Source organism: Lutra lutra, chromosome 8 (assembly GCF_902655055.1).
Source record: "Lutra lutra chromosome 8, mLutLut1.2, whole genome shotgun sequence".
Classification (NCBI taxonomy): Eukaryota; Metazoa; Chordata; class Mammalia; order Carnivora; family Mustelidae; genus Lutra; species Lutra lutra.
In genome coordinates, this window is record NC_062285.1 from 126,318,258 (window position 1) to 126,331,337 (window position 13,080).

The window sequence follows — 13,080 nt, forward strand, 5'->3', positions numbered from 1 at the left end:
ACATGGATGTATTGGTCTCATTAATTTGTGCTTCTCTTTCAGTGCTGAAAAAAAGAATACTACATTAAAAAAACATAAACTCATGTGATAAAGTTAGTCTCTGCATTAAATCATGGAAAAGGCTGCCGTTGAAACTATGTTTACTGAAGTAAAAAATATTGCCCCAAATGACCAATTTGATAGAATATTGCCTAAGGCTCTCCAGTGGTGTTTGTTGTTGTTGTTGTTTTTCCAAAAGAGAAAACTCAGTATCTCTTTTTGCATTAAACTAGGTTCCAAGTGTTTAGGACCTCAAAGGAGGATCCAGCTTCAGGTTTCTGACATGAAAACTCTAATACAGTCTGAAGAATTCCCCTAGGCACATCAGGAGTAATCAAATTTCATGTTAACTATTAAATTACAGACATTCAATTATGTTTTCCAAACCTCTGTTTAGAGACTCAAAAGGCCCTTAGAAAACATCCTTAAACCAAAGCTCAAGTTGGCAAATGAAACCGCTTACCTGTGAGAGCAAAACAAAGAGGGGTCCAATCCCTGCGGGCACATTGCAAAGTGGCACGCGATGTACCCCATCCCCATTGTGAGGCACAAATTCTTTGTGACACTGGGAGACACCGCAGAACAAAAATACTATTAGAAATGCTTCAAAAGGAACATTTTTGGCTGCGATAGAGACTTTTGACATTATTTATTAGGTTCAAAACTGCTTCACAAAAGCCTAACAATGGTTCTGTGGAAACCAGTACATCTGAGGCCTTTTCTGTTGTTCTGGGCAGGCATTGATTTGAAGATGGGCAGCATCCGCGGACAATTCCCTCGCAGCGGTCAATGTAAGTGAGCATTCACCGCCCCCCCACCCCCACCCCCGGCCTAGGAGGGGTCTGTGAACAAACCGTATGGAAACGCTGGGGTGGGCGGGCAGAGGGAGAAGAGCGAACCTTGATTAACTTCTTTGAGGGGAGATGGGTGGGAGCACCGGCCCGCAGAGGAAGGGGAGCTCCTGCCAGATTGCCGTGAAGAGAGGCGTCCGCCCTGGGCCCCCTTTTCTCCGGGGGATGAGGATGCTTGGGGAGCATCTCTGGTGCCATGGCAACTGCGCCTCCTCCAGCCGGACTTAGGGGCGCGCCCCGGGGCCGGCTTTGGCGACGGGGGTCCGCCTGAACTCCTACTGGGGCTGCCTTCCTGTCCTCCATCTCCAGCTCCGAGGAACTCCGGGAAACACCCGACGAAGCCGAGGGGGTCTGGCTTTTCCTGCAGAGGCCGATGGCGGTGGAAGGCCTCGCAGCGGGACCTGGAAGACAGACAAGGGAGGAGTGGCCCTGAAGTGTGCGGAATTCACCCGCCCTGCCGCCCTGCCGCGACTTTCAGAAAATCTCTGCTGATAACTGGATGTTGAAGAAATCAACATTTGTAACGTGCTGAGAGAAAGAGAGAGAGAGGCCCCAAACATTCTCTTTGCATGCTTCCCCGGCATTGCCTTAAGCAAATAAAATGATATTTATTCCTTTCCTGTTGTTTAAAAGCACCCCCTCCAAAAAAAAAATCATTTTTACAGACTCCTCATAACACTTTTTATTTCAAGGAAAGTTGTTCAAAACAGCTCAAGAGAGGAGGGAAACAGAATTGGTGACGAAAATAGGACCACAAATTCTAAATGAGGGAAAAGTTTGAGTGGAAAATTTAGTGGAATTAGAGAGCAGGCAAAGCAAACAGATCCACAGCCCATGTAGACTTCCAACTGATAATTTAAACACCCAAGAGGCAATATTCTATAAGTTTTATTAGAAGTTTCAACCAGCTGAAAATTAAAACAATCAGGGAGTTAATATGGTCCAGACCTATACAACACATACATATACACTAATACTAATAACTAATTTGTCCTTTTTCTTTAATTGCCCAGTCGAATAATTTTTATGTCAAAGCTGAGGATTTTTACAATACAGTCAATACTGTTAAAGAATATATATATAGTACCTGTGTGTATATATATATGTATATGTACATATATGTATAATTACCTTATACATAGATTTTCCCCGAGAAATTCTACCCATTGACCTACATAAAGTCTAATTCTTCCGTAGTAAATTAAGACAATGTATGTGCTTTAAATCACTTTGCACAAGTTTTAAAGGGCTTTGAATAGCATGTAAATATATAGGATATTTGGAGCAACCTACAGGAGCATTCACCTTTAAAAAAATATGCATGAAATTAAAAATGCATGGTACCTGTGTCAAACAGCCAGTCTATATCTAGGCAATTCAATTAGCTCATTACATACTGTGCCTGATATGTATCAGGCATCTCTCACTACATACTCATCATACCCAAAGCAAACACTGGAAAACTTTTAGTGACTTTGATTTTTCAGTATAAAAATTATTTTCTGGAAATAAAAGTGGAATGGCATTTCAATATCTCCATAAAGTAAGAGCTTTCAGAATGCCGGACACACTACTTTCTGAAAACTAGATGCTTGATAGATATTTGCTGATTTGGATTTGCAGCCATTGCAGATGACCAATTCATTGCTCTCAATAATCAGTGCAAGGGAATTCCATAAGAGAACATGGATGTGGTTCTGGAATTTGGAGCAACAGAATAAAACCTAGACAGGTTAAGACAGGTCGGGTTTCTGTCGTAAACAAAGAATAGGAATTCCTTCCCTGAATGCAATTCGGTAATGATGCATTTTGTAACTCTCTTAGGGATTGTGATGTAATGGAATCAACAAGGCTTTGGTGTCAGACCATCGTAGATTCAAATCCTGGCACATCACCTGGCCTAAGCCTCTTTGTCCTTACCTGAACCATGAGGATTGTATTACCTACTTCACAAGGTCACTAATAGGATTAAGTTTGTTCGTTCATTTATTCATTCATTAAAATTTGTCTGTTATATATCTGCCAGTATTCTAGACACTGGAAATCCAGAGCAGCATAAAACAGGCAATATCCTTGCACTTACAAGAGCTTACATTCTTGTTTTGGGGGAAGGGGTTGGGGATGGGAAAGTGGATGACTAAAGAAGCAAATGAAGAACAGAGGGAGTGTCAGCTGGTAATAAATCCAAAGTAGAAAAATAATGCACACATAAGTAACAATTTCAATAAAGACTTGAAGGAAGTGAAAAAGCAAACTAGTTAAGTGTCTGAGAGAGGGCCATGCCTAAAAGTAGAACATCTAGTAAATAGTAAGTTCTCAATACCCAAGAGTTGTTATCGTCATGTTTGAAATCAGTATCGGTATACTCTGACCTGGAGTCGAAACAGAGGGCTTGAATCCTGGCTCTAGCCCTAAAGTTACAGAATCTCCCTGACCTTCAGATTCTGCATCTAAAGCATGAGAAAATGGCAATTCCTGTCTCAGAGGATGGCCATATGGATCAAAACTGAAGATGTATGTCCAGATTTTAGCACATCACGTTACACATAGTAAGACAAAAAAAAAAAAAAAAAAGTTGATGAACCAGCGCCCTCAGCATCCCATCCTCAAGCCAGCTTCCTAGAATGAAGTGATCTCTGAATGAGTGTCTTTCTGAATGAGGGTCTACCAGACCCTCCTTTGCCACTTCTAGTCCAAACAGGACATTATCCTCTAGTTCAAAGAAAATTCTCCTTTGTATTGAGTAAAAATCTGTCTCTTTCTTCTGTTGGCCCATTCCAACAAACTTCATAAACCTATGAAGTGAAATCTACCCAAAAAAGTTTCAAAAAAAAAGTTATGTAAAATTAATCTCATCCTTCTACATGACAATTCTAGAGCATCTGGAATATCAACTGTTCCCTCACATTTTCTTACCTCCAGTCTGAACAACGGCACCATAAACACCACCACCATCACCCCATTCCTGTTTGGTCCCTGCTGTGTTCAATGAAGTTCATTTACATCAATCCTCTAATTACCACATCCCTTCAAAGCAGTAATTGTTGTTAGTTTGCAGATGAAAATATTGAGCTCAAAGAAAATGTACAAGACTGATCATGGCTACAGAACAGAAACGGGAGAAGGTAGATTTGAGCCTAGGTGTCCTTGGTTTCAAAGCTCATTCCTTCTGGCCCATTTTCTTATTTTTACTCATTCCTCCTATGAGCAATTTTGAGAAACTTTGTCAACATATACGTTATCCTGTGCTATGAATTCACAGTTTTCTTACCTGTAAAATAGGGATAATGACATGACCTGCCTAAAGGTATTATGGGAGGGTTTCAGGAAATAATGTGAAATACTCAGCACAGTGTATGGCCCATGGTGAGAGCTAATTAAATGAGGGCTGGACTGATATGTGAGCAATAACTGTCATTATCATTATTTTCTGGTGCAATACCTGAATCACCACATTACTTGTCATCAAATCACACTTGCTCTCTTCTCCAATACAGTAACTTGGCAACAAGTAGACTTCCATTCAAGAATGACTGATACAGCTCTTATAGAACCTTCTAGAACAGGATCTGCCATTGAGTCAGTAATTTTACTGTTTACATGAAGCTAAAAACAAAGTGTGACCAACTGAAGAGAGAAAGAATTAAGAACCACAAAGTCAGGGCATGGGTGGTAGTTGGTTAAGCATCTGACTCTTGGTTTCAACTGGGGTCATGATCTCAAGGTCACATCTGGCTCTGCGCTCAGTGTGGAGTCTACTTGAGATTCTCTCTCTCTGCTCCTCCCACTTGTGCTATTTCTGCCTCTCTCTAAAATAAGCTAATTAATTTAAAAAGAAAAAAAGAAAAAGCAAGGACCACAAAGTAATCCTTACCCAGTGGGGCAGAATCTCCCCTGGAATTGTAGGAGGGCCGGTTCTGAAGTCTTGCATGCCTACTGATGTGCGTGCCTGCAGCCTCCAGGTCCAAAGGAGTGACTGAGTGGGATCTAATAGGCTTTTTTGTCATGTTCTTTGCCAAAACTGGACTCTTCCAGGCCTCTTTAGGTGCTGCTCTGGCTCTCTTAATTTCTCGTCTGATGGTGAAGATCAGTAGGGCCTCATCACATTTACCGGATGGTGTCTGGGAGGAACTGGCTTCTGCATGGCTCTCTTCTTCCAAAGAAGCTGCACTTGAAACTGGAGACCTCAGGACGGTGTGCGGGTGGGCACAAAGCAGGCTTTTACATGCTCCTGGAGTCTGAATCTTTCCTGGAGACACGGAAAAAGGCAAACGTATTAGTTTAAAAGAATGCACTTCAATATTACCTTCGAAACTAATGGTAAGAAGGATGAAATCAGGCAATATATGGGTTATTTGTTTCATATTTCTATACTGAGAAAACAGAAGTGATAAGCCAAGAACCTGGGTACCAAAGTGGGAGAAGGTGAGGAGGGTAAAGACATAGTAAGGGAAGCAAGAGGCTGAACATGCTTCTGTTGGAAGCACTGTGTGAAGGGCTAGACAGGTTGGTCAATCAGTCCTCACATAAACTATAACTAACAGATGCTATCATTTACTCCATTTCATAGGTCAGAAAGCTGGTTTGAAGCTAACGGGTTGAATTGTGTCCCCCAAGAAGATACGTTGAAGTCCCAACCCTCTGCACCTGTGAATGTGACCTTAGTTAGAAATAGGGTCTTTGCAGGTATAATCAAGTTGAGGTTGTTAGAGTGAGGCCTTAATCCAATATGATGAGCATCCTTATCAGAAGGAGAAACAGACAGGGGTGCACAGGAAGAAAGGAAGAACACCACATGATGACGGAAGCGGGGATGGCAGTGTGGGATTTCCAAGCCAAGCTATGCCAAGGATTACAGCAATAACCAGCAGCTCAAAAAAGGGCATGAAAGGAATTCTCCATCAGAACCTCCAGAAGGCGCCAATCCTTGACACCTGGATTTCTGACTTCTGGCTGCCAGAACTGGGAGAAAACAATTTGGTTTTAAGCCATCCCATTTGTGATTCTTTATTACAGCAGTGCTAGGAAACAGGTATCCACAATAGTTCCAATTGTCCCAGAGCAGTTATTAACAGCAGCCCTTTTCATACTGGGGAAAAAAAGAAAAAAAAAAAAAAGATGTTCGGATTTGGGGAGTAGAAAGTAGAAAAAAGGAAAAACCAGGAGGTGGGAAGTGTGGAATGGGAAGGGGAAAGGGAGTCTATTGCATGAGTTCTACTGTGTGGCAGAAATGGTGCCAGGACACAACAAGTCTTAGCAAGTTGTGGGCATGGGGCAAAGAGGATGCTGGCCATGTTGGGTACCAGGACACATTCCTCCTAAACCACAGCCTTGTTTGCAAAAGGAGGAATCAAAGCAAATGCCTCTGGAGGGGTTGCGGATAGCAGAAATGAGAGAAAAGGCCAAGGAGGGGTACCCTGGGAGTCTATGTCTTGTCAACTGGGGCCAGCCACTTCTCAGACCATGCCTTATGTTGCCATGAGGGCAGGTGGTCCCAGTGTAGACAGATTTTTCTGGCTTTTCAGGAGAAACAGAAATATATATTTTATATATATAAAAACTTATAATTTTTCAATGGTGGTAACTCATTCAATTTTTTAAAAAACACAGCGTGGACTCCACAAAACACATCTGCTCTCTGAATCACCACAGGCCATCAATTTGCATCTTTGGCCTATGGCCAGCCCTGTAAAAGTCACAGTATCATTTGCTTCCCTTCATACCATCTTCATCTCAGAATCTGATTTTATAAATATTCAGCTGGGCACCATGGGGATGCATGTGCAAGCTTTGTGCATAAGCAAATTTTAGAGTTCCAGAAGTCTTGTCTACCTCCAACACTTTAGGAAGACTGAACTTTTATTTATATTTAATTGATTGCCTCATTTCATCTTAAAGCCCAGAATTCGAACGGTATGCAAATACATCAGGCTTTCCGAAATGCAAAGCAATATCTGGAATCTTTCAAAACAGTAGCTCTGGGACTCTTACTCCCAAAGGAAATTTTATAGCACTAGAACCAGCGGCATTTTATCTGCCCTTGTTTTATTGTCAAGAGCAGGATGGAAGTTTCGAAGACACTTTACACACCTTCACATCCTAAAAGTTGGGAGTTGAAAGAGATCTTATAGATCTCCTGGGGCTGAACCCCACCACCTTCACTATCCACCTCTGCTTAGATACCTCTAGGAATCTATGGGGTGCTTGGGCGGCTCAGTCAGTTAAACGTCTGCCTTCAGCTCAGGTCATGATCCCGGAGTCCTGGGACTGAGTCCTGCATCTGGCTTCTTGTTCTGCAGGGAGTCTGCTTCTCCCTCTCCCACTGCCCCTCTTCCTGTTCATACTCTCTCTCTTTCTCTCAAGTAAATAATATCTTTTTTTAAAAAATGCCTCTAGGAACCTGAATCTCACTACCTCTGCAACAGAGATTTCCTTGCTTATTAGAAGAGCAAATAAGTAACATTGTATTTGCAATATAATAAACATATTATACACATGGATATATGTAATACTATATATGGGAAATAATTATTAAAGCCTCCTTGTATGGTGTTGGGACAGGTGGTGACTATACTTATTTCATTATTCAACCAATATTTACTGAGCTCCTATCAGATACTAGGTACTACTCTAGTGACAAAATGTTACTCAGGTCAGCAGAATGGATCATTTTGAGACTAAATTGACCAGCTGATTTATAGCAAAATGGACTTCAGCATAGCAATGCGGAGCCTCTCGTGGACACCAGAGTGAATTTCAAGTTTCCTCTCTGATACAATTTCCAGGTTGTCTGAATTGAATAGAACAACCAGTTGTTTTAACATTAAACAAACAAACAAACAAAAAAGACTGTGGCAAATGGAAGGACATTTTGCAATCTCCAATTGTTTCCAGTCTTTTTTTTTTTTTTAAGTTTTCAAATTTCCCCACCAAAATAGTAACAGAACTTGAGCCAAAATCCACTGCTCATGATTTCAAGTCAAGGACTCTGTCAGGTCAGCCATCCCTTGAATCTAATGAAGTATTTTTCAATCCTGTCTGTGCATTAGTGAATAACCAGCATGCTTTGAAAAATACAGATATGTGGTCCCAGGACCCCAGGACCTGTGCTTCATAAGCCCCATGGGGATTATAACTAGTGAGCAGGGAAACTTTCATGTGTCTAATTCACTCACTAGAAATTTCAGGTACTGTTATAACTATGAGTTAGTCCAAGCAATCATGAACATGCTGAAGCATGAAGTCAAAGGTGTCTTTCTCCTCAGAGTATTATCTCTCTGTGGACAAGTCTTCATTTCGGAAAATGGCATTCTGTATCACTTTACAGCTTGTACACTCCTTTACATCTTATTTCTTTTCCCATCAGTAATCTCCCTTGAGACTGACAATAGTCCTTTGGCATCCTCATTTTTCTGAGGAGAAAACTGAAGTCAGCAAGTAAACACCTTCTCCACCCCACTCACCAAGCATCACAGAAGTTGGGGTGGGGACCTACATCTTATTTTGAGGGAGTTTTGTTTTTTTTACTGCGCAATCAATCCCAGCATTGCCAGAGCAAACTATGGGCACTGGGTTTGATGAAGAGTGGGACAGAAGTGTGCACAATAACAACTAACAAGCAGTGGCACCTGGTCACAGATCTGACATTGTCCTAGGGTCCATGCTTTGGGCCGTAGTCAATGCTATCAGCTGGGCTTCTGATGTGCCGAAGAAGAAAGGGCACCTGGCTATGGCCCCATAACTGGAATTCGCTCCCATGAAAGCCCACATTGTCAAGGCTTCCCCAGCCACCCCTTCAACTTTTCTCACTAGTTGAGGCCCTTGCTTTGTGGTGTGTTGTTTGCTAAAAAATTCTTCCCATTATCCCAGTTTTGCAAGTTCTTTTCATGTGTAGGCGACTCCGCCTGTCATCTTGCCACTCAGGTCTTCCATCTGCTGCTAATTTCATTGGAAGTAATATTGTGGCAGACAGGAGATTTCAAGGTACAATAAAATAAGCCTCAGTGCTGAATGTCTTCCACAGAAGCAATTTATCTTTCTTTTGAGCAGCAAAATAGTTCATGATAAGTCATGACAGATTCTGATTTATTCATTTTATTCATTTTCTAGTCATTTAGCTCCTGCACTTTCAGCCTCTCTACAATATCAGCAGGCATGGTGCCACAGGCCTTTGCATCCATGCCCAGCAACTTTCCTTAATATATAACTCCTATGTGTGTGTATCCCCATCCTCTTTTTGCTTTCCTGGGCTTCTAGCTAGCATGTTCATGTTATGGGAGGACCAGAGGCAACTATCCTAGAAGGGGAATAAAATCCAAAGATGATTAATTTCCCAAAGCTCATTTTGTCCTTGACTGTTGGCACAAATAGGAGCTAAAACTAACTGATGTCATCTCCTTCATAGAAAATAAAATACAACCCTTAAATATGTCTTTAATTAATGCTGAAAACTCCAACAATATACTCTTTAAAAAGATTCTTAAGCCACACCGTGGAGTTAAATGGAATCTGCCCCTTCACACCATTTCTCCTAGCTGTGGAGTGAGAGTCAACTGAAAGCAAATGGGGTTGAGTTTACAGAGGAGGCTGTAATGCATTAAGCCTTGAGCAGTGGTAGAGCTTTAAGACCAAGTGTACAAGTTCTGCACCCAGACTCCTTGGACCAAATCTCTCTTACCCCCTTCCTGGCTGTGTTACTAGGACCAAGTCATTCAACTGCTCTCTGTCTTAGTTTTCTCATTCATAAAGTGGCAATAATCATAATACCTACATGATGAGGTTCAAATGCAGTTCCTGTGTGCCACACTGTGTGGCACACTTCCTGTGTGCCAGAGTATACTTCCTGGCACACAGGAAGTACTCAGCAAGGCTTCCCTGTTACTATTGTTGTTGTTGTTATTGAAAATGTTCCTTCTGGGGTGCCTGGGTGGCTCAATTGTTAAGCGTCTGCCTTCAGCTCAGGTCATGATCCCAGGGTCCTGGGATTGAGCCCGCATCAGGCTCCCTGCTCCTTGCAGGAAGCCTGCTTCTCCCTCTCCCAGTCCCCCTGCTTGTGCTTCCTCTCTCATTGTTTCTCTCTCTGTCAAATAAGTAAAAATCTTTTAAAAAGAAAAGAAAATGTTCCTTCCAGTCTCCCTCCATAGCTCCTGAATGACCTCTTTCAGCAATAAGGACTCAAGTGGAAAATAATATCTTTTCCATCCATCTGGGGTTTGCCTCATTTTATTTATTCAAAAATATTTCTCGAATGCCTACTAACGTGTTTTGCCCTGCATTTAGCTCTGGGGGCCAGTAGACTAAGTCAAATGTGACCCCTGCCTTCATGGAGCTTGCAAGCTCCTGGGGAAGATGCCAAAAACAGGTCACAACTAAGCAGTTACAAACTGTGGTAAGTGAAGTCGGTGAAAATTCAAGGGGCCGAGACAGAGAAATATAGGTAGAGACCCATGAAGGTAACATTGACTCTGAGACTGACCCAAAGACTGAAAAGGACTTTGTTGTTCAGGAGTAGGGAAAAGAGCATTTCAGCATGACAAGTACTGAGTTGTGTTCCCAAGAGTGCTAGCCTCAGTGGCTGAACAGAAGTGAGCTGAAGCAAAGGGGCAGGAGGGGTTGGGGGACTGCACAAGGTGCAATGGAAAGCTACTGAAGCTTTCACATAGATGAGTGATGACAGTAGCACATACCTTTGTAAAACTCTCTAAGGAAAAGTGGGCAGAAGGGGACAAGAATGGAAGCCAGTCAGAAGGCACTTGGCAGTCATACAAGTGAGTGGTAATGTAACTTGGATGTGCCTGGTAGTTTTATATAGCAGTTATGAGCTAGAGAGTCTGTGTTGGATCTGTCTCATCTGTAAAATGGGGATAATGGTAACAAAAATGGAGGAAAATATAAGAAATGGACTTCCAGTTGCAGCTCCAACATGGAAACAGTTTGGAAATTGACATTCCTATCCTTGCAACAAGATGGAGCTAAACAAGCTAAAAATCAACAACTTTACTTGGACCCTTCAGAGAACTGAGTTCACAGGACAAACTGGCACCCAACAATCTGGAGACAGGTGAATCCAAAGATTCAGATCAAGGTCTGTTTACCTAGAGTAGAAGCCTCTGAAGCCGTAAACTGGTAGGATCATTTAAATGGTAATTTTGATGAATTGTTGGAGGCTAAGTGTAGAGTAGCTTAAAAGTGAGAACCTCCTGATGGCGCAGTTTTAGGGGGTCTCTACAGTTCAGTGGGTTTTGCCTTAGAAGAATCCCACTCACAGCACCCCACCCCAGAAGAACCACCTCAAGCTGAGGACATGAGAAAGATTCTTTTACAATTCTGATGCATAAAAGGGAAGAATAGTCATTGCAAAATATGCCCAGAGCATTCTCCATAGCAAAGACATACCAGAGACTTATCTCAGCCCAGGGAAGGGCATTTATCCCACTACAGCCCCATTTAGCCATCTTGTCTCACATAAGGGAGGTAAAAGAAAATAAATATGTGTGAATGTCACAGCCCAGAAACACAGACTTCCTAAAAGACTGAGGTTTAATAATAAGATCATAAAATGCTTCTCCCCACCCACACCTTATCATCATACCATCAGGTCTCTAGTATACTATAGCTGAAAGAGCTGAAGACAAAGACTCACTCTGAGGAAGAATAGTGAGGGAACATGCAGGAAATATGAAGCTTCTGACACCGACAGCTACAACAAACATTAAACACAACCCAACACCTAGCCAGATTCATATCAATACCCCCTACCACAAGGATCTGTTTATCTCAGTTCCTATATTTTCATACATCCAGCTTGGTCTTCAACAAAACATTATGAGACATACCAAAAGGCAAGAAGAAACACAGTTGAAGAGACAAAGCAAAGCCTAAGAACCAGACTCAGATCTGACACTGATGTTGGAATTATCAGAGAAGGAATTTAAAATAACTATGATTGGGACGCCTGGGTGGCTCAGTTGGCTGAACAGCTGCCTTCGGCTCAGGTCATGATCCCAGCGTCCTGGGATCGAGTCCCACATTGGGCTCCTTGCTCAGCAGGGAGCCTGCTTCTCCCTCTGCCTCTGCCTGCCATTCTGTCTGCCTGTGCTCGCTCTCTCTCCCTCTCTCTCTCTGACAAATAAATAAAATCTAAAAAATAAAAATAGAAATAAATAAATAAAATAACTATGATTAATATGCTAAGGGCTCTAATAGAGAAAGTACATAAGAAAGAGTACATAAGTAAGGTAAGCAGAGAGATGGAAACTAAAAGAAACAAAAAGAAATGCTACTTGATTTCACTTATCTGTGGAATCCAACAAAGTTGAACACATAGAGGCAGAGAGCAGAACACAAGTTACCAGGGGCAAGGAGGCGGGGGAAATGGGAGGCTAGTCAAAGGGAGCAAACTTGTGGTTATATAGGACAGATAAATCTAGAGATCTAATGTGCGGCATAGTAACTATAGTTAATAATACTGTACCAAATCCTGGAAATCTGCTAAAAGAGTAGATTTCTGGTGCTCTCATCACACACACACACCCTGTGAGGAGATGACATTTTAATTAGCTTTATAGTAGTAATCATTTCACTATATATGTGTGTGTATATCAAATCATCATATTGTACACTTTAAATATATACAGCTTTTATTTAAAAATGAAATACAATAAAAATACAATAAAAAATGCTATAAATACAATATACTGAAATGAAATGAATAATGTCTTCAATGGGCTCATCAGTACACTGAACATGGTCAAGGAAAGAATCAGTGAGCATGAAGATAGGTCAGAAAGGACTTCTGAACTAAAATGCAAAGAGAAAAGAATGGAGGAAAATTCAAATTAAGAAATTTAAAAAACAAAGCAGAACATACAAATACTGTGGGACAATTTTATAAGATACAACATACACATCCTTCTTGCAAGAAGAAAAGAGAGAGAATGAGGCAGAAGAAATATTTGAAGTAATGATGGTTGAGAACTTTCCAAAATTAATGGCAGACACAAACAATAGATCCAGGCTGCTCAAAGAACATTAAGCAAGATGAACACCAAAAAGAAAAAAAAAATTATGCTAGGCATATCATGTTCAAATTGCAGAAATCCAAACACAAACACAAAGAGAAGGCAGGGATCCCCTTTTAGAAGAATAAGGATAAGAATTAAAGTGGTTTTCTTATTCAAAACTGCAAACA

At 41.4% G+C, this 13,080-nt stretch overlaps 1 protein-coding gene across 12 annotated transcripts in view; it reads right to left on the bottom strand.

Moving 5' to 3' along the window:
• Positions 1-666: 666 nt before the first annotated feature.
• The window catches only part of C8H12orf42 (chromosome 8 C12orf42 homolog), a 162,336-nt gene continuing 149,922 nt past the window's right edge, over positions 667-13,080 (bottom strand). For 11 of the 12 annotated variants that reach the window (XM_047743206.1, XM_047743205.1, XM_047743209.1 and 8 more), the window contains 2 exons: positions 4,765-5,139; positions 667-1,291 (listed from right to left, as the gene is read on the bottom strand). In XM_047743206.1, coding sequence (XP_047599162.1) covers positions 843-1,291; positions 4,765-5,139 — 824 coding nt within the window. In that variant the 3' untranslated portion in view covers positions 667-842. Of the gene's footprint in view, positions 1,292-4,764; positions 5,140-13,080 lie in introns of those variants that run through there. The other variant, XR_007129657.1, reaches the window with a different exon arrangement.